Source organism: Engystomops pustulosus, chromosome 3 (assembly GCF_040894005.1).
Source record: "Engystomops pustulosus chromosome 3, aEngPut4.maternal, whole genome shotgun sequence".
NCBI classification, from domain to species: Eukaryota; Metazoa; Chordata; class Amphibia; order Anura; family Leptodactylidae; genus Engystomops; species Engystomops pustulosus.
In genome coordinates, this window is record NC_092413.1 from 200,041,731 (window position 1) to 200,069,066 (window position 27,336).

At 43.7% G+C, this 27,336-nt stretch overlaps 1 protein-coding gene across 1 annotated transcript; it reads left to right on the forward strand.

Annotated features, from left to right (window-relative positions):
- The first annotated feature begins 20,504 nt into the window (after window positions 1-20,504).
- CIMIP5 (ciliary microtubule inner protein 5) lies at window positions 20,505-26,136 on the forward strand. Its single transcript, XM_072139651.1, has 3 exons — window positions 20,505-20,967; window positions 23,374-23,413; window positions 25,177-26,136. The coding sequence occupies exons 1-3, from the start codon at window positions 20,582-20,584 to the stop codon at window positions 25,366-25,368; spliced, it is 618 nt and encodes a 205-aa protein (XP_071995752.1). The 5' UTR covers window positions 20,505-20,581; the 3' UTR covers window positions 25,369-26,136.
- The last annotated feature ends 1,200 nt before the right edge of the window (window positions 26,137-27,336 follow it).

A 27,336-nucleotide genomic window follows, 5' to 3' on the forward strand; every position in this document is an offset into this window, starting at 1 on the left:
GCAAATGCTTAGAAAAGGCAGAGAGGCATTTTTGCACTGCTGGTGTCATGGGCTTTTACAATTTGTCTTTAGTGAAAATTGGGTCCCTGGTGGCAGGTTCCCTTTAAAAATTTATTTCAAGTGTTTCCCAGGTATATATAGAACCTCTCTTCATCAGTTCTTCTTATGTGGAATTTGGTTGCCCAGGGATAGTATCATAGTATCATAGTATATAAGGCTGGAAGGAGACGCAAGTCCATCAAGTCCAACCTTTAAGAATTAAATAAATGTTTTATCCCCATAACCCGTGATATTTTTTCTCTCCAGAAAGGCATCCAGGCCTCTCCTGAACATGTACATAGAGTCCTCCATAACAACCTCCTGCGGCAGAGAGTTCCACAGTCTCACTGCTCTTACAGTAAAGAACCTTTGTCTATGGTGATGGGTAGAATCGCCTCTCCTCTAGGCGTAGAGGATGCCCCCTTGTCCTGGTCACAGGCCGAGGTATAAAAAGATCTTTGGAGAGATCCTTGTACTGTCCGTTCAGGTATTTGTACATTGTAATGAGGTCTCCCCTCAGTCGTCTTTTTTCTAAACTGAATAATCCCAAATTTTTTAATCTGTCAGTGTATTCTAGTTCCCCCATCCCCCTAATAATCCTGGTTGCTCTCCTCTGCACCCGTTCCAGCTCTACTATATCCTTTTTATACACTGGTGCCCAAAACTGTACACAATATTCCATGTGTGGTCTGACCAGGGATTTGTATAAGGGCAAAACTATGTCTTTATCATGAGAATCTATTCCTCTCTTGATACATCCCATTATTTTATTTGCTTTAGCAGCAGCCGCCTGGCTTTGGTCACTAAAATTAAGTTTACCATCCACCAATACCCCCAAGTCCTTTTCAGCTTCAGTTTTACTAAGTAATTGAAAGTTTAGAACATAATTATACTTTTTGTTTCCATGGCCCAAGTGCATAACTTTACATTTATCTACATTAAACCTCATCAACCATTTCTCTGCCCATCCCTCAAGCTTCCAACAAATCCCTCTGTAATGCTAAACTATCGACCTCAGTATTTATTACTTTACACAGCTTAGTATCATCTGCAAATATTGAAACTTGACTGTGTAAACCCACTACAAGGTCATTAATAAAAATATTAAAAAGCAGTGGCCCCAATACTGACCCCTGTGGCACTCCAGTGGTAACATCAACCCAATCTGAGAATGTGCCATTAATGACCACCCTCTGTTTTCTATCACTAAGCCAATTACTTACCCAAATACACAGATTTTCTCCTATTCCAAGCAGTCTCATTTTATATACCAACCTTTTATGTGGCACGGTGTCAAATGCCTTTGAGAAGTCCAGATATACAACATCCACAGCATCCCCCAGATCCAGGCTTGAACTTACCTCCTCGTAGAAACCAATCAGATTAGTCTGACAGGACCGATCTCTCATAAACCCATGCTGACGCTGGGTTATAAGGTTGTGCACAGTGAGATACTCCAGGATAGCATCTCTAATAAACCCCTCAAATATTTTCCCCACCACAGCAGTTAGACTCACGGGATCCAACCATAAACTCATCCTGATTATGGTCGTGCAGTTCTTTGTGTCATCATCATCGATCATCAACTTCATCTTCATAACGGCAACCTCAGGAGCTGGGGCAGCATCTAGATGGGGCCTCCTTGGAAAACCACAATTTCAGCAATATAGAGTTATGTAAATTATACTAATCAGTCTCAGTTTATAATTTATTCACTCCCCCATTACTCTCCCAGTCCCGTCTGGTACGTGACGTCACCGTCCCTCTGCAATGTAAATGGTCGGGACTGGGAGGAGCCAGTCAGTTTTGGAAGAGTAATGAGGGAGTGAATAAATTACAAGCTGAAGTGCTCCTTGATGTAAGAAGGAGTGTCTTAGACTGATGAGCATAATTTTTATAACTCTATATTGCTGAAATCGTAGAATACAGGGTTATAATAAAAGAAGTTCTGAGAAGGATTCCGCATGAGTTTGTACATAGGACTAGTCTACCATCAGTGAAACTGATGCTTCTTAAGAAGCTCTTATTGATAGAGTTTTTTTGCTCCAGTACCAGACAATGCCACATTATGTAAAAATAGAAAAAAGAAAGGGAAATATCCGATCACTCACGTTGTTGCTTGCAGCGTGTGGAGAATCACAGTTTCTCGTACAGCCCCCGGTGCAGGGAATTAGGCAGTCCTGTCGGCTGACCGGAACATGTTGAAAGGCGAGGAAGTATTCCAGCACTCGCAAAATCTTCTAAAATCATAGCATTTTATTCTTCACATTTAAAAGCGTACAGCCATGGGGAGTGCTGGAATACTTCCTCACCTTTCAACAATGCCACATTATGTATGATGTCGCTGTGCCAGATACTGCAGCAAAATGGCTGTGACACATCATTACTAGATCCTGAAGTGGATCCAGTTTTGGTGGGACTGTAATACCTTCTAATGTGTATAGGGCCTCCAGAGGAGATAAGAATCAAGCCATTTAGTTTACATGGTAATGAGGAAGTGATGACATACTAGGGGTCCTTTGCTCCTCCAGATACAATGAGTCAGAAATGAATATCTTAAGGCTCCAAGGGGGCTCATTGACCATTCAAACCACCCACCATGTTTGATACCTGAAATTCTCATAAATGTAATTTAGCTCTCTACACATAAGCCTTAACTGGACCTTTGACGGTCCTCAAAAGGATTAGCTCCTGCTGCCCCCACACGTCTCTGCTGTGTTCTACAGAAGTGATGTGTGTAGGTAGCTCCTCCTCTGGCTGGGGGAGAGAAGGAAGCAGGACTGCAGAGGAGAGAGGAAAGATAGGTAAGTTATTTTTTGTTTAATACCCAGGAACAGGTGAAGACAGCTACAAGGGGAGATGGAGGACAGGAGGTCACTATATGAGGGGAGATGGAGGACAGGAGGCCACTATATGAGGAGAGATGGAGGAGGACAGGAGGCCACAATATGAGGAGAGATGGAGGACAGGAGGCCACTATATGAGGAGAGATGGAGGAGGACAGGAAGCCACAATATGAGGGGAGATGGAGGACAGGAGGCCACTATATGAGGAGAGATGGAGGAGGACAGGAGGCCACAATATGAGGGGACATGGAGGAGCACAGGAGGCCACAATATGAGGGGAGATGGAGGAGGACAGGAGGTCACTATATGAGGGGAGATGGAGGAGGACAGGAGGCCACTATATGAGGAGAGATGGAGGAGGACAGGAGGCCACCATATGAGGGGAGATGGAGGAGGACAGGAGGCCACTATATGAGGAGAGATGGAGGAGGACAGGAGGCCACTATATGAGGGAGATGGAGGAGCACAGGAGGCCAACATATAAGGGGAGGGGAGGAAGAGGGCAGAAGGCCACAATATGAGGGGGAATGGAGGACGATGGGAGACAAGAAGGGAGGACAAAAGTAAAGGGAGGATTAAATTAAAGAGGGTTATTATATGTTGCTGAGTTGCATTAGGGGGTATTATATAGGTCCTCAGGGGGCGTTGGCCAGAAAAAGGGGACAATATTCTATGTGAGGACCATTAAAGTCGATATGTTACTATGTTTGGCGGTGGGGCAATGGGCGTGGTTTCTGAGAAACTTTTCTCTAGCCCAAAAGTTAAGAGGTTTGTATAGAGGAATGTTTATCCAGGCAGGAGCACTCCTAACAGTAAAGGATCCCATTCAAACTCCGAAAGAAGCCCTGAATGGTGTAGACTCTGATTTCTCTAATATCTACTCCAGAGTCAATCACTAAGTTCACAGAGTCTATATATTCCCTGTTGCAGTCGAATTGTACCAGCGCCAACCATTCATGAATAAAAGTCATTTTCTCAAATCAGTCAATTGGAGGATAATTTTCATTTTCTGTTTGCCGTGTATATAATTGTCTGCAACCTTGTACACAAAAAATCCTGGGATGAAACAACTCGAAATCCTCACTTTAATTTCCTCCAGGATTTAATTATTTTGGTACAAGGTTGAGGTGAAGCTTTGTGAAAAGCCAAATTATATTTTATTTACGCTTGGAAAAACATGGACAGAAAGAAAAAAACGTAAAATAAGATGTGTCTAAAATAAATATAGCACAGGGAAGAAGCAGGCTCCCCTGGGGCAGTAGGGCAAGAGCTCGCTTCATCTTGATTTTTAGTATGAATACAGAGCGGGAAAGTGGGACCACAACGTCCTTCAGACTTTTTAAGTTTTAAGTAGACTTTTAAGCAGGTTTTACCACAGGGATAACTGACTTGTGGCGGGCAAGCGATTTGATTTATAATCATTCGATGTGTGCTTTTCCTATCAATGTGAAGCTGAATCCGCCAGGCGTTGGATTTTCCCCCCACTAATAAGTAAAATAAGTTAATATTATGAATGTTCTTCACCAATTACCTAATGAAGATGCAAATTTACAAAGTTCAAATTCTGGTATTTTTGGCTTGTGAACAAGACGGCAACCACTGTGGGAAATACTAAAAACACTGGTGCAGATTTATCAGTGTGTTCAAGACGCCATTTGTGCCATAGCTGGTTTACAATGCACCAATATAATCAAGGGATAAAGACATTTTTGGACACTTATGACTCAAAAACAACAACAAAAACGGTGAGTTCCCCCCCATGAAAGGGGATGGTGGCTGTATGGGAAAGAGACGTGCACCAAGAAGGTTACTAAATTTTTTAGGTGTAAACTAATATAGAGATAATACACACAGTGATGTCACAGTACAGGGATAATACACACAGTGATGTCACAGTACACGGATAATACACACAGTGATGTCACAGTACAGGGATAATACACACAGTGATGTCACAGTACAGGGATAATGCGCACAGTGATGTCACAGTACAGGGATAATACACACAGTGATATCACAGTACAGGGATAATACACACAGTGATGTCACAGTACAGGGATAATACACACAGTGATGCCACAGTACAGAGTTAATACACACAGTGATGTCACAGTACAGGATACTACACACAGTCATGTCACAGTACAGGAATAATACACACAGTGATGTCACAGTACAGGAATAATACACACAGTGATGTCACAGTACAGAAATAAAATACACAGAGATATTATATCACAGAACATGGATACAGTAAAAACAGCGAAGTCTCAGTATAATGTATTCAGTAATGCATACCTCCCAAATGTCCTGGATCACGCGGGATACACCCAGATTTTGGAGCTGCTTTCCATATGTGCTCTGTTCATACAGCTTTCACCATCTTGTCAAAAATGACTAACATTTCTTTTATTCTTTGAGTCTCTATGATCACAGAGGTACCAAATTTACATAGAGCTCGCTAGGAAGAAGAGGGTCTCAGAAAGACAGAATTTTCAGGGATACGGGGTCCTGAAGGTCATGCAGGTGCGGCCGAGAACTCTGGGTACAAATTATGCAAATACATTTTCCAACATGGGAAAAGACAGTGACAATCTCCTCAAGGATGGATATCACCCTCATGTTTTATGGCCTTGCGGTTCCTTACACTGATGAGCAGCAATGACACTGAGACTGTCACATCTGGGCGTCTCTCTCTTCCTTCTGGATGAGCCGCCATTATCAATTCCTCGAAAACTCTTTAACAATATTGTAAAAAAATATATAAAGTTCTCAGATAAGTTTTTATGAGGCGCCAGTCACACATTTACATATTTGACTTATTTCTAGTCTTATGTTGCGCCTAGAGAGGTGCCTAAGTTATAGCAGCCTCCTCTTTCTTATGTCGCTGTTCACAGATGTCACAAACACTGACATGTAAATTGGCAATCAAGTCGTATCTCATATTCAGGTAAGGATGAACACAAAATAAATGATTTCTTTAAAAAACAGCTCTGCTATGATAGAAATATGACACGGTGTCATCAGAAAGTGAATAGGATTTAATTTGTTTGTCGGGTCAATGGAAAAATTTAGGCTGCTAATTAAGCAATGCATATGTATCTGTAATAAGAGTCACACAATGTGACTGACAGGAGGAAATGTAAGGAATTACTGCTCTGAATTTAATTAGCAGAAGTCACTGTGCCTTGTAATAGAGTAAGAAAAAGTATTCTGTGCTGAGTACATTGAGGTTTTGTCCCTCAATCTGGATCTGTGTAGAATAGATGTGATTTGGACGATATCCCAGGCCCCAAACCACCCACCAAATTTTATAGACATATCAAAAGTGAGGAAAACTGCACCAAGTGCAATTGCAACACCCCTGCCAATGCAACGGTTAAATCTGGTGTTGCAAAACTAATGGTCTCACTCAAAGTGTTGGATAATGGTAATGCAGCTGATAATTCTCTGAATGTGGAGCAATGTTAATAATGTTGACCAATAGGAAGTATTGTAACATTTGTAATGCCAGGAGAAAGTCGGTTGGATAACAAGCTTGTCACCTTACAAGGGGAGTTTATAAAACCCCTTGTGGGTGGAAAGTTCCAGGTCTTTTTTTATTGAGAGCAGTCCAGGAGAGTTCCCTGAGAAGCAGAGGTGTCTTGGCCTGTGAGAGAAGCCCGGGCCCAAGCAGACCTCCACCGTTAGGAGTCTGCCCTACCTGCAGCTGAAGCAGCCAACTATTCCTTCCAGCCTGAAGCTTCCTCACCAGGCTAAGAGCGCTCCTGAGGAACCGTATCCACCCATGGAGTTGCTGCTGTTGTGGCCATTGCCAAGTTCCAATAAAGGACTAGAAGTTGAATGTTTTACCAACGTTGCCTCTGAGTGATCCCTGTGCCAGGCTGTTTACCACCAAGGGCGCCCCATCCTCCATCACCAGGGATCCGTATATACACCTTTGGGTTTCCCTAGGGAAAAAACACCTTTTTTCACCTACACCTTCAGCTTCTCCCTCCAGTTCTTGTACTTCCACCTGCTGGAGACCTGCCAGGCTGTGGACGAGGCCTCCATTCCCTGGTACCAAGCACTGTGACCAGTGATGAGCGATAGGCCGCACTAGCCAGCCACTCAGGTACCTAGAGCCCCAGCCTCCCCAAGCCACGATAAAGGCTAGGCCCCGAATGCGCAGTTTGCGGCAGATTTTTGAATACAGAATCGATTATCAGGCGCTCCCTGCACTGCTCGGGAAGTGTGTACCACTATCATTTTGTTGCACTTTTAACACACACATAATAAATGTGTCACCAACTCTGGCTAAGCAGTAACAGTCCCTTTAGGTGCACATTTTTTCTTGTCGGACACAGAGCAGCCGCGACACAAAACTGGCGCATGCACTTTATAAATACATGTTCAAGCAGTTTGCACGTTCTTTTCAATGCAGAGACAGAAAACTGCTGCAGCCATTTTGATATATCTGGGCCATTGTGCTCACACAGAAATCTCCGGACAGAGACTCTAATTCCCACACTGAGCTTATAATTATAAACTTGCTCTGCCTAGACAGTTCTGAGTCTGCCAAAGAATCACAGCCTGCTATACCTCAGGAAAGCCACAAAAGATACATACATAATAGAAATAAAACCATTAAAGGGGTTTGCTTATGAAAGAAAGTTATGAAATATGAATCCCCTAGTGATGTTTGCATAGTAAAGGTCATTTAACCCCTTACTTTGCAATTTTACTAGTTTATTGTTGTATTAGATCCTATCATTCAGTGTTGGTAGGTGTAAAATTGTGGGAAGGGACTCTCTAAGCAGACACTTCATGATCCCTCTAGTGCTATGAGATTCTGTGTGCTGACAATGTGCTTAAATTATCAGGGTCCAGGGTTATACACACTTTCTTTTAGCTCCTGACGATTCTACTAATATCTAACACATAAAAAAGAGAGATAAGACAGATAAGAGATAAAAGACAATGCAGTCTATGAGATGCATATAACACATGACATTCTCAGCCCTGCTACATCTGAGCTATAACACACACAGTGCCTTCCCACCTGGATAAATACTTGATCTTAGCTGTAGCTTGTAGAGTAAGTCTGTGCATGCTGTGTGTGAGCTGGTCTTATAATGGAGGGGGAATGGCATAGATCACACTGCAATGTGCAGACAGGAGAAGCTATTCATGAGAAGTATCTGCCATGCCTGACCATAATCAGAAGATTTATGGTTGGATCCCGGGGCAACCAAAAATATGTACACCAGGACTGATAGAGACCGATTGGAATTATGTCTGTGAAATGCTGTATTTTTGTTCATAATATTGAATTAGAGAATGTGTTATTTTGATATCCTGAGTATATTAAAGAATCTTGTCTTTGTGGGAATACCCCTTTAACTCTTTAAGGTTACCCTTTTCCTGCCACTTGGAGGTGATGTTGTAATATGCAGCCTAACCAGGCAGATTTATAATACTGTATGTGATTACGGAAATAAACTAATGAAACTTATTAGGAACCCAACAAGGTGATCAGTCCTACTGGGTCCCTTAAGCAAGAACTCCAGGGCTAAATTTCATAATGGTCCAACTCAAGGACATTACATGAGCACTTGAGGGCATTTAATCATGACATTTCTGAAACCAAGTAATTCTCCATCTCTCATATTTCTGTAAAAAGTTGTTTGAGAAGAAAGATCTTACAGTTTTTGTGTAGTACAGATCTGCCATCCGGTACCTACAGCCTGCTTTGGGTTTTAACTATGTCACCTTGTGATGCATATAATATACACAATAGGCAGAGGCTTCATCTCACAGATAATATATAAATCTGGGATAAATATCACTATTACAGGGGTTCTGGTAAGAGTATAATACATGGTGTCATATGGGCCCATAAGGACTCGTTAGTGGGTCTGTGCACATGGATCTGCAGTGCCAATTACATATTTTCTTCCTCGCCCAGTTTTATTATTGCAATATGGCTACTACAGCTGTCATTACAAACACTGGGAGATGTCCAAAACCAGCTCTGTTTTGCATACTGTTACCAATCACATGCAAATTAAAGGAAATAACGAGGGCCGCGCTAAATAAGCACGTTGTCTGGAAGAACGCAGGTTATCGTCCGCTTGTACAGTGGTTATTGACACAAGTCAGCGGGACTCTCCCAGGCACTGACGTAGAGAACAACAAATAATTAGAACATCCAACGTGGATTGTAGGAGTTTGCTAGATAAATCGATGAGAACAAAAGCCGCTGCGTTCGCCGAGCGCCGTTTCTCTGGTTACCAGTTCAAGCGAAACAGTTAAAATTATAGTCAGATCACGCACTATGCTATGACAGCGGTGTATAATTGCTCGCCTCTCCCACAGGAAAGCTGTCTTTGTGAAACCTTGTCAGGTGCCAGGTTATAGATTACCATATGTTTCAAGCAATGTGCTTAATGCAGGAAGGAAAGGAACCCTGAATCTCTTGTCAGAGACATTGGGGGTCATTTACTAAGGGCCCGATTCGCGTTTTCCCGACGTGTTACCCGAATATTTCCGATTTGCGGCGCTTGTACATGAATTGCCCCGGGTTTTTGGCGCACGCGATCGGATTGTGGCGCATCGGGGCCGGCATGCGCGCGACAGAAATCGGGGGGGCGTGGCCGAACGAAAACCCGACGTATTCGGAAAAACCGCCGCATTTAAAAACCGAAAAAGTGTCGCTTGGGGAGCGCTCACCTTCACCTTCTATGGGATGGTGCATTCCGGGGCGTTAAGATTATTTTCGGCGCTGCAGCGCCACCTGGTGGACGGCGGAGGAACTACCATCTTAAATCCCAGCCGGACCCGAATCCTGTGCAGAGAACGCGCCGCTGGATCGCGAATGGGCCGGGTAAGTAAATGTGCCCCATTGTTGTGCTCAAACCCTGAAAGACGTGCGTTCCGAACTAACAGAGAAACATAAAGGGAAGTGTGTAATGCAACTTATGCAGAGTCTATGGGGCAGATTTACTTACCCGGTCCGTTCGCGATCCAGGGGCGCGTTCTCTGCGCTGGATTCGGGTCCGGCCAGGATTCATCAAGGTAGTTCCTCCGCCGTCCACCAGGTGGCGCTGCTGCGCTGAAAAGCATCTGAACGCACTGGAGTTCACCGGCTCAGGCTGATTGAAGGTAAGCGCGTCCAAAGCGACACATTTCTTTTTTTAAATGCGGTGGTTTTTCCGAATCCGTTGGGTTTTCGCTTGGTCACGCCCCCCGATTTCCGTCGCGTGCATGCCGGCGCCGATGCGCCACAATCCGATCGCGTGCGCCAAAATCCCGGAGCAATACAGGGGAAATCGGCGCAAATCGGAAATATTCGGGTAACACGTCGGGAAAACGCGAATCGGGCCCTTAGTAAATGACCCCCACTATGTCTATGTATAAATTAAGCTTGGTCCTGGTGCCTTATTTCTGTGCAGATTCTGGTTCTAGTGCTGTACTTCTGTACAAAGCCCAGTTGTGGCGCTGTATTTCTGTAGGAAGCATTGTTCTGGTTGTTCTATTTCTATACAGGGTCTGATTATGGTGCTGTTTTATATATAACACTTAGTCTTGGTGCTGTATTGATGTACTAAGCTTCTTCTGGTTCTATATTTATGTAAGAAACTTGGTTCTGCTGCTGTGTATATGTACAATGCTAGATTCTGGTGCTGTTTTTATATATGCTTTTTTGGAGATAAGTCCTCTTGGGTCTGCAGTGAACATCTTCCTTCCTTACTGAAGAAATTCAGGTGCAAAACAATGCAAGCAAAGCATAGGACTGACTTCTCCAATCTCCTCCCTGGTGGTAGAAGGTTTAACACTGAGGAAAGGCCTGGGCTAGCTGTCTCTCTCTTTCTCTGATGACCGGTGCCCTGGTCACAGGCTAGGAGCCCAGGGTCTATGGAAGGGTATCCCTGTCTCAGATATTTCTTCTAGTTGTTCAGGTAGACTGGCACTCCAAGCTCTGCAAGACACTAAGGACTGGGAATATTCTCCTTATATGTCGTCTACCAGGGGACGAGTAACTACAATTTAGCACAAAAACAATGACAAACCGTTTCCCATAGATTCCATAATATTCTATGACAGCAAGATTCTAAAGTGGTAAACAACTTTCCAGACATCACCTGTCATTCTAAAGGTAAAGCTGTCTGCTTGTCTGGTAAACAAGTCTGTTTTTCTTCTGCAAAACAATCTATACTATAGCTGTGGAAAATTACTGACTTATCTTTTATTAGAGATGCCCAGTCAGGAAAGTCTCTCAATGTTCATTAACCTATTCTACTAGTCTATACAGATACAATACTAAGAAACAGAATGTATATATCAAAACACTATATATTAATACAATTTAACCCCTGATGTAAAATAAAGTAAGAACTGCTGAGTTTGCATAAAGGAAATATTCAAATGTCCACAAATGTCCAAAGTTTAATGCTCCTCAGGGCACCACACATCCCTCTTACACATATAGCTCAGGATGTAGAAGAGATTTGCTATAATTCTAGACCACACTGTTAAGCGAAGTTTCAGGTCTTTGATTAAGATTAGCAAAGGAGAGCTGGTGAATGTTCCTGACGTGATGAGATCTCAGTCCATGGGGACTTGAGGAGCAACTTGGAGAACATAGGCAATTGTGTCAGGAATTAGTTTCTGAGAAACACTTTCATGTTTCCTGTTTTAATGTATTCAGAGTCCATTCTTACTGAATTACATGATCCGCTCTGATAGGAGACTGATTACTTATCAAATGTTCATGCACAAGTAATAGTGTAAGTAGCAGGTCTTTTCCATTCATTCCCTCTCCCTGTGGGAGGCCTGTTTTGTATCGTGCCATGAGAGATCAGGTAAGTAAGTGACAACCTGATGGAACATACAGTAAGCTTCATCTTCTTCTTGTATCTTTGTATCATCTGTATCTTTGTAGCACCGGTATGTGTGACTATACCACACCATCCAAAGGAAGAAGGCACGAAGGTATAGAAGTGGACGAAAATCCCAAAATATAAGTAGTATTAGTAGTAAGTAGTAGTATAAGAAATTTAAACCATTTATATTCCTCAGATTAATCATTGGAAATATTCGTTTTGCAGCTTCTCTGTGCTTTTTTTCTGCTTCTTTCTCGGGTATTGAGCAGTGTATCCGAAAACCTTTACCTATTAGGGTTTTCAAGATTTTTAAAAGATAGAGGGGACGTGAGGATTAGCTCTAAAAAGAGCTATCCTCACGTCCCATACATCCACCTACCACCCGATCTACCTTTATAGGTAGAATCGTGGTGGTATGTTCCCTTCAAGGAGGTAGACCTAGAGAATATTTCCTTTGATGATTCGGAGGAGAACCTGAGGAGATTGGACTATCCAGGGACTATAAGAGTTTAGTCATTAGACACTTTATGAGGCTTCTCTGAATCTTCTCGGAGTGGCGCCCCTTCCCTTCAGTGCCATGGCCCATACATTTTGGCACACTTGGGAGAAGTTGGGAGAAGTCAAACTTTGCGGCACTTTTCATATGTAAATAGAGGCCGGAGCCTATTGTTGTATGTGCCTGTGCCGGAGCAGTGGAGCTATTATACACCAGCGCACGAGCAAGTGTATGATAAATAACCCCCAATGGGTCTATGAGTTAGGCCTCTTTGTGCGCTGAAGGGATCTCCCGACCCGAACCTCACATGACATGTACAGTATGAGCTGACGCTCTGAGCTCATTCCAGTGATCAGAGGTTCGTGTCGGAAGATCCGTTCAGCACATGGAGCGATTTTCAATGACTCCTTGTGGGCAGAGGCCTCAGCCACAGCTTCAGGTACATCAGGACTAGCAGTCAGATATTTATAGGAGGAGGCCGCCACCTACTGGCAATATATGAAGACATTCTCCAAACTAAAAGGTTATCTTGTGCTGGATGAAAGATGTAGTTACCGTATATACTGTATACAGATCACACTGGGCACGCAGCCTGCACACGCTTCTACATAAGAGCTGTAAAAAGCTCGGCTCAATAAGCTCTAAAAAAGTTTATAGTCTATAGTCCAAAAAACAAGCCTCACAGAATGATACCAAAAAAGCAGGTAATCCGACTAACCCCTCCCCCATTTCAGTGTTTTATACTGCTTCACTTTATAGAAGCTGGAGGATATCTTTTACGGTTCGGCCAGTCAGCTCATGCGCGGGCCCATAGAAGGTAATGGGGCAGTGTCCCGGCTGCTGAAACAATGTCTAACTCGCAGTCCCCAAATATATTTGTGTGCATAAAGCCTTAGGCTGTGTCCTCCACACAGGTAGAGATTAGCATATCATTCTGTAGGGGACGGCTACACGGATTTCAAGCCCCCACGGTTGCGGAGATATCAGTCCCAGTATCTGACCACCGTAATCTGTGTTTGGTTAGAGAGGAGGAGCTGGGGCTGGAGGCGTGTGTTATGCTAGTCTCTCACACTGTCCAATCAGTGGAAGGCAATGTCTGAGAAGCTACTATGAACACTAGTGAGCTGTGATTTTTTTTTTATGCTAACACACAATCTGCTAATATTCTGTTGACATATTGGGGTCATTTACTAAGGGCCCGATTCGCGTTTTCCCGACGTGTTACCCGAATATTTCCGATTTGCGCCGATTTCCCCTGAACTGCCCTGGGATTTTGGCGCACGCGATTGGATTGTGGCACATCGGCGCTGGCATGCACGCAACGGAAATCGGGGGGCGTGGCCGCATTTAAAACAAAAAATCTGTAGTGGAGCTTGCACTTACCTTCACTCAGCCCGAGCCGGTGAACTCCAGCACGTTCCGATGCTTTTAAGGAACTACCTTAATAAATCCCGGCCGGACCCAAATCCACCGCAGAGAACGCGCCACTGGATCACGAATGGACCGGGTAAGTAAATCTGCCCCTGTGTGTGTCCACTGCGTTTATATAATCACAATGTTACGGTTGCATTGCGTGTACATTCCGTTTAAGTTGCGAACAAGTTGTGAAATCAAATTCGATGTTACCACAAACACAATGTAAATGCAAACTTTATAACATGATGTTTAACCGCTTAATGCTCAGCGGCCGATGTATCGGATGCTGAGCTCAGTGCCCCAGTGAGCTCAGTGCCTTAGCTGATGCCAGTTCAGCTCAAGATCTGAGCTGAACCGGCATCGGGAAACACGGGGTGCCGGCTGTGACTGATAGCCGGCACCCCAGTGTAACAACCGCGATTGGAGTTGCTTAACCCGTTAAATGCTGCAGTCAGCGCGACCGCGGCATCTAACATGCATCTGGGGGTCTTTCCCCACGATCGCCCCCCCCCCAACCGTTTTCAGGCGGTGCCGATCGTTGCTATAGCAACTCTGGGGTCCAGAGAACTGCCGCTAAGATGGCGTCTGTTACTGACACAGTGCCAGCCTATGCAACATAAATTATCCAGACATTTCAAAAATTATGAAAATGTAAAGTAGACAAATGGGAAATGTTATTCTGCAAGTTATTTAGGTGGTAAATCTATCGGCCTGAAAACGCAATGATTTTGAATTTCGAAAATGGCAAATTTTTCAAAAAATTCATCATATTTTCTTTTTTTTGTAAATAAACACAAAACTTATCAGCCAAAATTTACCACTAAATTGAAGTACAACATGTGGGGAAAAAACAATCTCAGAATCGTTTAGATAAGTAACAGTGTTCAAAAGTTATAACCAAATAAAGAGACGCAGGTCAGAATCCAAAGAGTCTTAGGCTGGTGCCACACGTGCCGTTTTGTCTGTGTTTGCGTTAATTTAATGCAAAACACCGACGGCTTGTTCCCGATAGAAACGCCGATGCGCGAACAAAACGGCACATGTGGCACCAGCCTAAAGCTACAAAATGGCGTTAAATGATGTTTGTGCTAACATACCATTTGTGTTTGCCTTACATTTGTGGGTACATGGTATAGCCATGGTATAGCCTCCATGCGCCGGCTATACAGTTTAAAAAGTTTAAAACACTAACAAAAATAAGCACTGCTACCAGCTCAGCCTGAGCTGGTGCTCGGTGTTTTCTTCTGAAACCTGCCACTTCAAGTGGTAGGTTTCCTTTAAAACTTACGCAGCCTTTGCGTTGTGTTTATGCTCAAATAGCATTTGCATTGCATTTATGACGTGTTTACGCTTACACAGTGTTCGCTTTGCATTTATGCTTTCGCGGCGCCAGTGTTTGCATTGCGTTTACGTTTAAGTTGCATTTGCATCACATTTGTGTCGTGTTTATTCTTGCGCTTCCATGGCGTTTAAGTTGCTTTCCGGCTTACATGGCATTTGCGTTGCGTTTCTGCTTACGTGTTTGTGTTGCATTTACGTGCTTTTGTGGCATGTTTACTCTTACATGTGCCATGTTTACGATTACACGTTTTTTGCGTTTAGTCATACTTGGTGTTTGCGTAGCATTTACGCCAAAGTGGCATTTGCGTCATGCTTATGCATCATTTGCAACCCAATTACGCTTATGCGGCATTTGTGTTTGTATCGCGTTTACGCTTGTGCAGTGTTTATGTTTACATTGTGTTTATGCTTGCATTGCATTTGGATCACGTTTGTGTTGCGTTTATGCTTCCACTTATGTGATGTTCGGGTCACGTCTATGCGCCATTTGCGTTGTTTGAGTCACGATTACGCTTAAATGCCGTTTGAGTCATGTTTGTGCTTATGTGGGGTTTTCCTTTGTGTCTCGTTTATGCTTCTGTGGTGTGTGCGTCACGTTTATGATTACGCAGCTTTTGCGTTTGTGACGAGTTTGCCTTATGTTTATGCTTACATGGCATTTACACTTACCTTTTATGTTACATTCATACTTACGTTTATGTGGCATTTGTGTTTGTCATGTTTATTCAAATATTTACATGTTGTTTGCATTAATGTCGTGTTTGCATTTTATTTGTGTCTCATTTGCATACCATTAACATTTAAGTGGCATCTGCATCGCATTTGCGTTTACATGGAATTTGTGTCGCATTTATGTCACATTCGCATTTACGTTGTATTTGTGACCTATACTTTATGTGGCATTTATGTTGCATTTTCGTTCACGTCTGTGTGGCGTTTGCATTTACATGGCGTTTGCCCTTACGTTTACATGGTGTTTACACTGTGTTTGCATTTACATTTACATGGCGTTTACCTTGTGTTTATATTACACTTGTATCATGTTTACATTGCATGTGCATTTACGCTGTGCTCACGTTTACACTTTGTTTGTATCTCGGTATAAACGCAATGTCAACAGAACACTAGCGGAATGTGTGTGAACATGGCCTTTAGATACACATAGAGAAATTACAGCTCACTACTGACAGTATGAGAAAAGATTAGCATAAGACACGCCCCCAGCTCCTCCTCTCTGACCAAACACAGATTATAATGGTCAGAATTGGAGTCTAATAACTCTGCAACCATGGGGGCTAGAAGGAAAATTCAAAGTGCCCGTGAATCTGTGTAGCAGCTCCTATGGCATGCTAATCTCCACATGTGTGGGGTGGTGAAAGGTCCTCTTTAAGTGCCGCTTTTTGGGGTGACTGTCACCTTCCTTGTTGGATTTATCTAATCTCACAATTAATGCCCCAAATGCATAAAAACAGTAATATAACAAAACTTGCGGAATAGAAATCATAACATAATAAAACATTTTACACGTGGACAAAACCTAAACCAATCTTACTACATAGATACAGTACCGGAACCAATCTTATAACATAGATATGTTACCAAAACCAAGCTTACTACATAGAAACCAAACCAGAAGGTTTGGACACAGTTTACAGTCTACGAGGATGAGGGGGTGACACAAGAGCTTACAGACTATGGGGATGAGGGGGTGACACAAGAGCTTACAGTCTATGGGGATGAGGGGGTGACACAAGAGCTTACAGTCTATGAGGATGAGGGGGTGACACAAGAGCTTACAGTCTACAAGGATGAGGGGGTGACACAAGAGCTTACAGACTATGAGGATGAGGGGGTGACACAAGAGCTTACAGTCTATGAGGATGAGGGGGTGACACAAGAGCTTTACAGTCTATGAGGATGAGAGGGGTGACACAAGAGCTTACAGTCTATGAGGATGAGGGGGTGACACAAGAGCTTACAGTCTATGAGGATGAGGGGGTGACACAAGAGCTTACAGTCTATGAGGATGAGAGGGTGACACAAGAGCTTACAGTCTATGAGGATGAGAGGGTGACACAAGAGCTTACAGTCTATGAGGATGAGGGGGTGACACAAGAGCTTACAGTCTATGATGATGAGAGGGGACACAAGAGCTTACAGTCTATGATGATGAGAGGGGACACAAGAGCTTACAGTCCATGAGGATGAGAGGGGACACAAAAGCTTACAGTCTATGAGGATGAGGGGGTGCCACAAGAGCTTGCAGTCTATGAGGATGAGGGGGTGACACAAGAGCTTACAGTCTATGAGGATGAGGGGGTGACACAAGAGCTTACAGTCTATGAGGATGAGGGGGTGACACAAGAGCTTACAGTCTATGAGGATGAGAGGGTGACACAAGAGCTTACAGTCTATGAGGATGAGAGGGTGACACAAGAGCTTACAGTCTATGAGGATGAGGGGGTGACACAAGAGCTTACAGTCTATGATGATGAGAGGGTGACACAAGAGCTTACAGTCTATGATGATGAGAGGGGACACAAGAGCTTACAGTCCATGAGGATGAGAGGGGACACAAAAGCTTACAGTCTATGAGGATGAGGGGGTGCCACAAGAGCTTACAGTCTATGAGGATGAGGGGGTGACACAAGAGCTTACAGTCTATGAGGATGAGGGGGTGACACAAGAGCTTACAGTCTATGAGGATGAGGGGGTGACACAAGAGCTTACAGTCTATGAGGATGAGGGGGTGACACAAGAGCTTACAGTCCATGAGGATGAGGGGGTGACACAAGAGCTTACAGTCTATGAGGATGAGGGGGTGACACAAGAGCTTACAGTCTATGAGGATGAGGGGGTGACACAAGAGCTTACAGTCTATGAGGATGAGGGGGTGACACAAGAGCTTACAGTCTATGAGGATGAGGGGGTGACACAAGAGCTTACAGTCTATGAGGATGAGGGGGTGACACAAGAGCTTACAGTCTATGAGGATGAGGGGGTGACACAAGAGCTTACAGTTTATGAGGATGAGGGGAAGATACAAGAGCTTACAGTCTATGAGGATGAGGGGGTAACACAAGAGCTTACAGTCTATGAGGATGAGGGGGTGACGCAAGAGCTTCCAGTCTATGAGGATGAGGGGGTGACGCAAGAGCTTACAGTCTATGAGGATGAGGGGGTGACACAAGAGCTTACAGTCTATGAGGATGAGGGGTGACACAAGAGCTTACAGTCTATGAGGATGAGGGTGACACAAGAGCTTACAGTCTATGAGGATGAGGGGGTGACACAGGAGCTTACAGTCTATGCGGATGAGGGGGTGACACAAGAGCTTACAATCTATGAGGATGAGAGGGTGACACAAGAGCTTACAGTCTATGAGGATGAGGGGTGACACAAGAGCTTACAGTCTATGAGGATGAGGGGGTGACGCAAGAGCTTCCAGTCTATGAGGATGAGGGGGTGACACAAGAGCTTACAGTCTATGAGGATGAGGGGGTGACACAAGAGCTTACAGTCTATGAGGATGAGGGGTGACACAAGAGCTTACAGTCTATGAGGATGAGGGTGACACAAGAGCTTACAGTCTATGAGGATGAGGGGTGACACAAGAGCTTACAGTCTATGAGGATGAGGGGTGACACAAGAGCTTACAGTCTATGAGGATGAGGGGGTGACACAAGAGCTTACAGTCTATGAGGAAGAGGGGGTGACACAAGAGCTTACAGTCTATGAGGATGAGGGGGTGACACAAGAGCTTACAGTCTATGAGGATGAGGGGGTGACACAAGAGCTTACAGTTTATGAGGATGAGGGGGTAATACAAGAGCCTACAGTCTATGGGGATGAGGGGGTGACACGAGCTTACAATCTATGAGGATGAGGGGTGACACAAGAGCTTACAGTCTATGAGGATGAGGGGGGTGACACAAGAGCTTACAGTCTATGAGGATGAGGGGTGACACAAGAGCTTACAGTCTATGAGGATGAGGGGGTGACACAAGAGCTTGCAGTCTATGAGGATGAGGGGGTGACGCAAGAGCTTACAGTCTATGAGGATGAGGGGGTGACACAAGAGCTTGCAGTCTATGAGGATGAGGGGGTGACGCAAGAGCTTACAGTCTATGAGGATGAGGGGGTGACGCAAGAGCTTACAGTCTATGAGGATGAGGGGGTGACACAAGAGCTTAAAGTCTATGAGGATGAGGGGTGACACAAGAGGTTACAGTCTATGAGGATGAGGGAGTGATACAAGAGCTTACAGTCTATGAGGATGAGGGGGTGAAACAAGAGCTTACAGTCTATGAGGATGAGGGGGTGACACAAGAGCTTACAGTCTATGAGGATGAGGGAGGTGACACAAGAGCTTACAGTCTATGAGGATGAGGGGGTGACACAAGAGCTTACAGTCTATGAGGATGAGGGTGGGTGGAAAAGGTATAAGAGCTTGTATAATGGTCCAGCCATTTTTTATAAGGGACCAGTATAAAATAATTTAATAAATAAAAATGCTGCTGCTTGAACCATTCATCAGTCGCATCTTATATACAGCGTCCAGGGGGGTCATTTATCTAATTTCCCCCTTCCCTGAGCTCTTTTTTGCACCTTTTGTGAGTCTATTTTTTGTCTTTGTCTAAAGCTACATTTACACAGCCGTATGAGGGACATATATATATATACAGCTGACGTATATACGGCTGACATATATACGCCGTATCTCCCATAGACAGTAAGGGGCGCATGGCGCCGTACAGGAGTGGTGCCGTTCCGTACACGGGAGAAAATAGGGCATTTCCTATCCTTCCACGTAATAAGGCGCTGTGCGCCATACATCGTTATGGAGAGGGGCGGGGGTGACCCCCTCCTCCTCTCCCGGGCGCCGACTTGTACCTTAGCACAGCGGGCACATTGTAGCATGAATGTCGCCATATAAAAAACTTTTTCACCTTATTAGGCGCAATCATCTGGAAGAAGGGGAAATAAAAAGACAAATTAGGCGCAAACCAGGATCACTGCTACAAATTGCGAACTGCTAGAAGAAGGCGCAAAGATTTGCGCAAATACCCTCAAAAAGTCACTAAAATACAACCAAACAAGGTGCATCAGACTAAGATAAATGACTCCCCATGTTTTTATGCCTTTGGGACACCGGTAGCCTGTGATTGTGTTCCCATTGCACCCAACAACCTGCTATCTCTGACAGATATAGATTGTTTCTATAAGATGCAGTGGTGTAACTAGAAGCTGAGGGGCCCCAGGGCAAAGTCTGTGCCAGGCCCCCGACTATAATGTATGGTTTATAGTAATAGTCTTCTCACCATAAGGGCCCCCTAAACCTCTTGGGCCCTGGTGCGACCGCACCCTCTGCACCCCCCTCAAGTTACGCCCCTGATAAGATGTCTGTAGTGTAAATGCTTGTGTATATGTAATGCGGGGGATTTGTTAGTCGCCGTGTTGTGTGGAGATTGCTGTGAGGTCCCGCCGCTCGTCTTGGCTGCTTAGTCCCATTGTTCTGCTATTCATGATCCCTGCAGTGGATCCGGTTTCCCAGGGAGACAGTAAACAGAGAGCGGTAAATGTGTGTGTCCCTCTCTAGTATTGACTTCATCCTCAGCAACACAACAAAAACTTCTCCTCTCCACCTGGCGACTCGCCGCCTCGCACTCGCACGCACCGTCCTGCAGGCGCTGAGGATCATCTATAGGACCTGGCTGGTGAAGATGGGCAGCAAACAGATCTCTATCAGGAGGGCCACCTCTGCCGGGTACAGGATGCCCGACAGGACTGCCACAAAAATTACCTCCACCTCCTCCGTCTCTTTAAGTAAATCGCAACCTGGGACCAGACAGATTACGTCTTTGTCTGGTAAAGAGAAGGAGAAGCAAATCTGGGGCGATGCGGTCAGGAAGGACCATGTCTGGAGGGAGTTTGTAGAGGCTGAAAGACGAGGAGAAAAACTATGGTGAGTTCTCTGTTACTTTTACCAGTTTTAATCATTCTCTTGTCCTTGGCAAGTTCTATCTGTTCCAAGGAAAGCTGTGTGGTTATAAAAGTTTCTCAAGCCAGAAGTTTATAGAAGAAGCTGAGCATATTATATATAGAGTCCTATCTGCTGCGAGCATGTTATAGAGCAGGATGAGTTTAGTACGTTGTACATAGTGTCCTATCTGCAGGCAGCATGCTATAGAGCAGGAGGAGCGGAGCAGATTGTACATAGTGTCCTATCTGCAGGCAGCAGGATATAGAGCAGGAGGAGCTGAGCAGATTGTACATAGTGTCCTATCTGCAGGCAGCATGTTATAGAGGAGGAGGAACTGAGCAGATTGTATACTGTGTACTATCTACAGGCCAGCATGTTATAGAGCAGGAGGAGCTGAGCAGATTTACACTGTGTCCTATCTACAGGCCAGCATGTTATAGAGCAAGAGGAGCCAAGGGCAGTGAGCACTATGTACAATCTTCTCAGCTCCTCCTGCTCTACAACATGCTGCCTGCAGATGGGACTCTATTTACAATCTGCTCAGCTCCTCTTGCTCTATAACATGCTGCCTGCAGATAGGACACTATGTACAATCTGCTCAGCTCCTCCTGCTCTATAACATGCTGCCTGTAGATGGGACACTATGTACAATCTGCTCAGCTCCTCTTGCTCTATAACATGCTGCCAGCAGAAGGGACACTATGTTTTATCTGCTCAGGTCCTCCTGCTCTATAACATGCTGCGTGCACATAGGCCACTATGTACAATCTGCTCAGCTCCTCCTGCTCTATAACATGCTGCCTGCAGATAGGACACTATGTACAATCTGCTCAGCTCCTCCTGCTCTATAACATGCTGCCTGCAGAAGGGACACTATGTTTAATCTTCTCAGCTCCTCCTGCTCTATAACATGCTGCCTGCAGATAGGACACTATGTACAATCTGCTCAGCTGCTCCTGCTCTATAACATACTGCCTGCAGAGAGGACACTATGTACAATGTACTCAGCTCCTCCTGCTCTATAACATGCTACCAGCAGATAGGACACTATGTACAGCCTGCTCAGCTCCTCCTGCTGTCTTATATGCTGCTCAATCAGGTTGTGTACATATTCGTCTGCTCAGCTCCTCCATCGTTTTATAACATGGTGCACAGTTATACAATGAGGACATCACTGTTCCCCTGTATTGTGACTGGTGCACTTGTTGTTGAGTATCTGCATCTTCTTTGGGTTTTTAGCTGTCAGCAGTAATGTGATAAATCCTTCCTGTGTTCTGTAAAACATAAATGGATGAGGCCCGCGTCTTCCGGAGCGCCATGGTACTCAGGGAGGACTGGAAAGGAATCTTCTCCCAAGTCTGCTGATTAATGGAGAAAAATCCTTTCATGCAGGAAATATGTGACGTCCATGAATCCTCTCCCTGAGAAGAGCTGAATGGAGCTTCTTGTGTTAGCGCTGAGCCCAGAGGATCGCTCAGATCCTGCAATTTACTCTCCAGTCACGGGAGAACCATTAGTTGGATAAGACTAATGTCAGCTATAAAGTTTGCATTGCAAGTGTATAAATACAGATACTACAATTCCTTCTTAAAGGGGTGGTCCACAGCTTGAAAAACATGGCTGCCTATGTCCAAAAACAGCGCCACACCTGACCATGGATGGTGCCAGTATTGTAACTGAGCTGTATAGAAATGAATGGAGCTTTGTTGCAGTACCAGACACTATCCGTGTTCAGGAGAGGAGCAGTTTTTGGTAGAGAGCAGCCATGTTTTTCCACCAATTTTTACTCTAGTCTGTAATATTTTCTCTAGTCCTCACTAGTGATGAGTTGACCGGTTAAAATTTGGGTCCGGATGAAAAACTTTTAAAACCCTGTTTGAGTCCTAGTTCAGGTACCAAACCTAACCCCCCACTGGTGACACCCATGAATGAAGGGTGTTACCAGAGCCCCTATGTGCTGTAGCTTCACAGACTGTTAAACAGTGTAGGAGCACTTCCCCCTCCCACTATTTGCTGCAGTAAAATGACATTAGGCAGAGGGAGGAGGGAATTCTGGGAGAGCAGGGAGGGTGAAACAGTGTAACAGCCTGTGAAACTAGAGTACAGAGAGGCTCTGGTAACACCATTCAGAGCCCTTCTGGCCTATTAGCAGAATTTTAAAAGTTGATTTTAGAAGGAAGGAGGCCATGGATACCAAATATAAGAAGATCACCACAGTGTCCCCTGGTTTATCATTATGGATTTGATGGTAGTATCCACAACTACTACACATTTTTATTGGAACATGTAGTTCCATGGCCAAAATGTAAAATATTTTATCCCATTCCGGTCGATGTAGATGAACTTAAAGCAAAGATCAAAAAAATCACTAATATCCTTCTCTTACAGGCATGAAAACTGGAGTTTCCTGAAAGAATATGACTCGCTGGTAAGAAAATCATTTTTACTATATTATCCTACATTCCCTTGCATGGGATCGGCGTCATGTGGTCCCATCACAGTACAGCGAGACCTCCTCTATATGATAGATCTGTGTCACCTCTCCATATCCTAATAGATGACCTTGGCTAGACCCAGCATTAAAAAATTGACCCCCATATTAAAAAGGATTGGCACTTGATGGCAAATATTATACTGTATATATCAATAGATAAGTTTGGGGGAGCACAGCCTGGTGTCAGGATTAGTAGATTATAATATGGCTGTTTTTGTGGCTGCCTTACATAGACAACACATCTGCACCCAAGTGTACTACACCTCAAGTGCACTTGATAGCCTTAATTAATTTCCTGCTATGTATATGCAGGGCCAGATTATGGGGTGGGTTGCTGGGGCACACATTCTGGGGCCCCCACCAAGTGTCCCGGCTACAGTCCGGTTATAAGAACGAAGGGAAGGTGAGTACAATGTTATTATTTTTGTGGGGATGTACTGTGTATATATATTTATATGTATTATGGATGGGAGGAGGCTGTATATATATAGATGTATACTAGGGGGAGGAATATGTTTATAGATGTATTACTGGGAGGAGGAAGCTGTTTATATAGATGAATTACCGGGGGGTAGGAGGCTGCATATATAGATATATTACTGGGGTGAGGAGGCTGTTTTTATAGATGAATTACTGGGGTGGGGCTGTATATATTGATGTATTACTGGGGGGAGGAATCTGTATATAGTTGTATTACTGGTGGGTAGGAGGCTGCATATATAGATGTATTACTGGGGGGGGTAGGAGGCTGTATATATAGATGTATCACTGGGGAGAGGAGGCTGTGTATATTTAGATGTATTACTGGGGAGATGGAGACTGTATATATAGCTGTATTACTGGGGGTAGGCTGTTTATATAGATGAATTACTGGGGGGCTGTATAAATAGATGTATTACTGAGGGGGCATCTAAATATAGTTGTATTACTGGGGGATAGGAGGCTGTATATATAGATGTATTACTGGGGAGAGAAGGATGTGTATATATAGATTTATTACTAGGGAGGTAGGAGGCTGTATGTATAGTTGTATTACTGGGGAGAGGAGGCTATGTATATATAGATGTATTACTGGGGGGGTAGGAGTCTGTATATATAGATGTATTCGGGGGAGGTTGTGTATATATAGATGTATTACTGGGGGGGTAGGAGGCTGTATATATAGATGTATTACTGGGGAGAGAAGGATGTGTATATAGATTTATTACTAGGGGGGTAGGAGGCTGTATATATAATTGTATTACTGGGGAGAGGAGGCTGTGTATATATAGATGTATTACTGGGGGGTAGGAGGCTGTATATATAGATGTATTCGGAGGAGGTTGTGTATATATAGATGTACTCGGGGGAGGCTGTATATATAGATGTATTCGGAGGAGGTTGTGTATATATAGATGTACTCGGGGGAGGCTGTATATATAGATTTATTACTGGGGGGAGGCTGTATATATAGATTTATTACTGGGGGGGAGGCTGTATATAGATTTAGTTGCTATTTTGTAGTATGCCACATTCAGTGGGGCCTCCACCACATTTTGCACCCAGGGGCCCCCACCAACATAAATCTGTCCCTGTGTGTAAGCTATAGATTTATAGAATATATAATGTACACCAAAAATAACCATAAGAAGATGAAGAAAACAATATAATAAAGAGAACAGTATCACATATTCACTTGTACATCTCATCTATTTCAGGGGAATAAGAAAGAAGTAGAGCAGTTACCGGACAAGGTTCCAGTTTTTTCTGACCAAGTCCCCAATACCACCAACCAAAATATTGGAAGCAGGATAAACACGGATCTGGGTAAAACGCTGGTATATATGGATTTCCTTCTAACCAGCGGAAACCAAAAGAAGAAACTAGGAACCGAACTTCAACCCTGCTAACCACCAACATACCCGGCCAGCCCAGTGGACTCAAGAGACTATCCGTTGTTGGAAAAATATTTTTTACAATTTTTTTCATGGAATGAAGAACAAGTTTACAAATGTATTTATTTTTTAAAAATTTGTTGAGCCATACAATGCAAATGTAATTCTGGAAGATCTGAGGACTCAATAAGCAGCTCAAAAGGTTACCTCAGGGTTATGAATAAACCAAAAAATGATGACTCTGTGTTTGCATGATAGACTATTTAGATTAAGTCACATGGGTTTTCTAGTAATTACAATGAGTATTAAATGTACCGGGAGAAAAAAGGGGTCCCAGCTAAGTTGGACTCATCCTTAAAGGGGTTGGCCACTCTTTTATATACCTTGACCATGTGCCTTTACTGCCTTAATAATAACTCCTGAATGTTTATCAAGTGATTCAACAGTCCTGTGTGTTCTTTGCAAACTCTCCGTGCTTCTTTGTTTACATGTCTGAGCTCTGATGAATAGGAGGAGCTGCCGCAGGAGATTTTGACTCCTCCTGATCATCAAGAGGAAAGGTTTATGCTCTCAAAGGAGCATTCGTTGAAAACTGGCCAACCTCTTTAATGTGATTACCTATAAAGGGATTCCCACTTTATAGGTCCTATACGATTGGGAAACAAGAGCATAAGGATTGAATCAGGGACCTTAAAAGGGTCCTGCTATCATAGTTGGTTTAAGATGTTCCAACAAGGCCCCACTTCAATTGAAGCTATGGAGTTCCCTTACATAACTACATACAACATTTTCATTTTCCTTAATGAATAATTACAATGGGGATCTACAGTTTTTACAGGATATTTTCTTAAAAGGGAATATATTAGAGATTCGCTGATTTTTTTCATAAGATTTGGGTCAGAATCGTATAGGTCCAAACTGATGTTGCTTCAATAGTCTTGGATATTGGTATTTAATCCCTCAAATCCTCTAAAACACAGATTTAATTTTATAGAATAACAGATTAACAGACACTAAGGGAAATCAGTAAAATTGATAGACATTTTAGCGGATCCCTAAGACTTTTGTTATTATCGTACGTTACAGATTTGTTGGAAATTATTCTCTCATCTCTAAAATATGATTTTTTTTTTTAGAATCCATGTTTGCATTTTTTAGTTTTTCAATCTTCATTTTGCCTAAACCTTTTTATTCCTTCAGTTTCCATTAAAAGCAGATCCAGTATCAAATGCTGCTCATGGCTTTTCATCCAAGACTTTTAAGCACCTTAATTAATTTGGTGATACTGAAGCATCCGCGTTCTTGAGTTTAAAACTTTTTGTTACGTTTTTTTTTGTTATTTCATTCCCATTCTCTAAATTAGGTTTCTTCAAGTAACTTGGTAACTTGTTTATGTGATGGCATGTGAAGTACAATGCTATAACACCATAACTGAAAGGGGTTTTCCCATTAAATAAGTTAGGCCCTATCCAAAGGATAGGGGCCTAATGTGCTGATCGGTGGGGGTCTCAGTGATGGGGGTCTGAGGTACCTCCGTCGGAACCCTCGTCGCTCCTGAAGATGAATGCAGCAGGCAGCCGTGCATGTCCGTTCCGCTCCATTCATCTCTATGGAGCTGACATTGCCAACATATGCGACGGTCTGCTCCATTTATCTCCGGGGGCAACAAGGCTTCCAATGGAGATACCTTGGACCCCATGGGACACCCCGTTCTTGTGATCTGTGGGGGCCTCATCACTGAGACCGCCACCAATCCGCACGTTAGGCCCTATCCTGTCATTGCTGAAGATCTGTAACAGTGTGCCAGTGGCATACTTTTACACATCTATAGCAAATTCTTCATTTAATGCATCACAGTAGTATGGTGGGAGCTAACACAAGTTAAAAAAATAAATAAATTAAAAAAACTGAAGGTTCAAATCACCGGCCTTTCCCTCGAACTGATATAAAAAAAATAGTAAAGAAAAAATTTTGTGTCGGCAC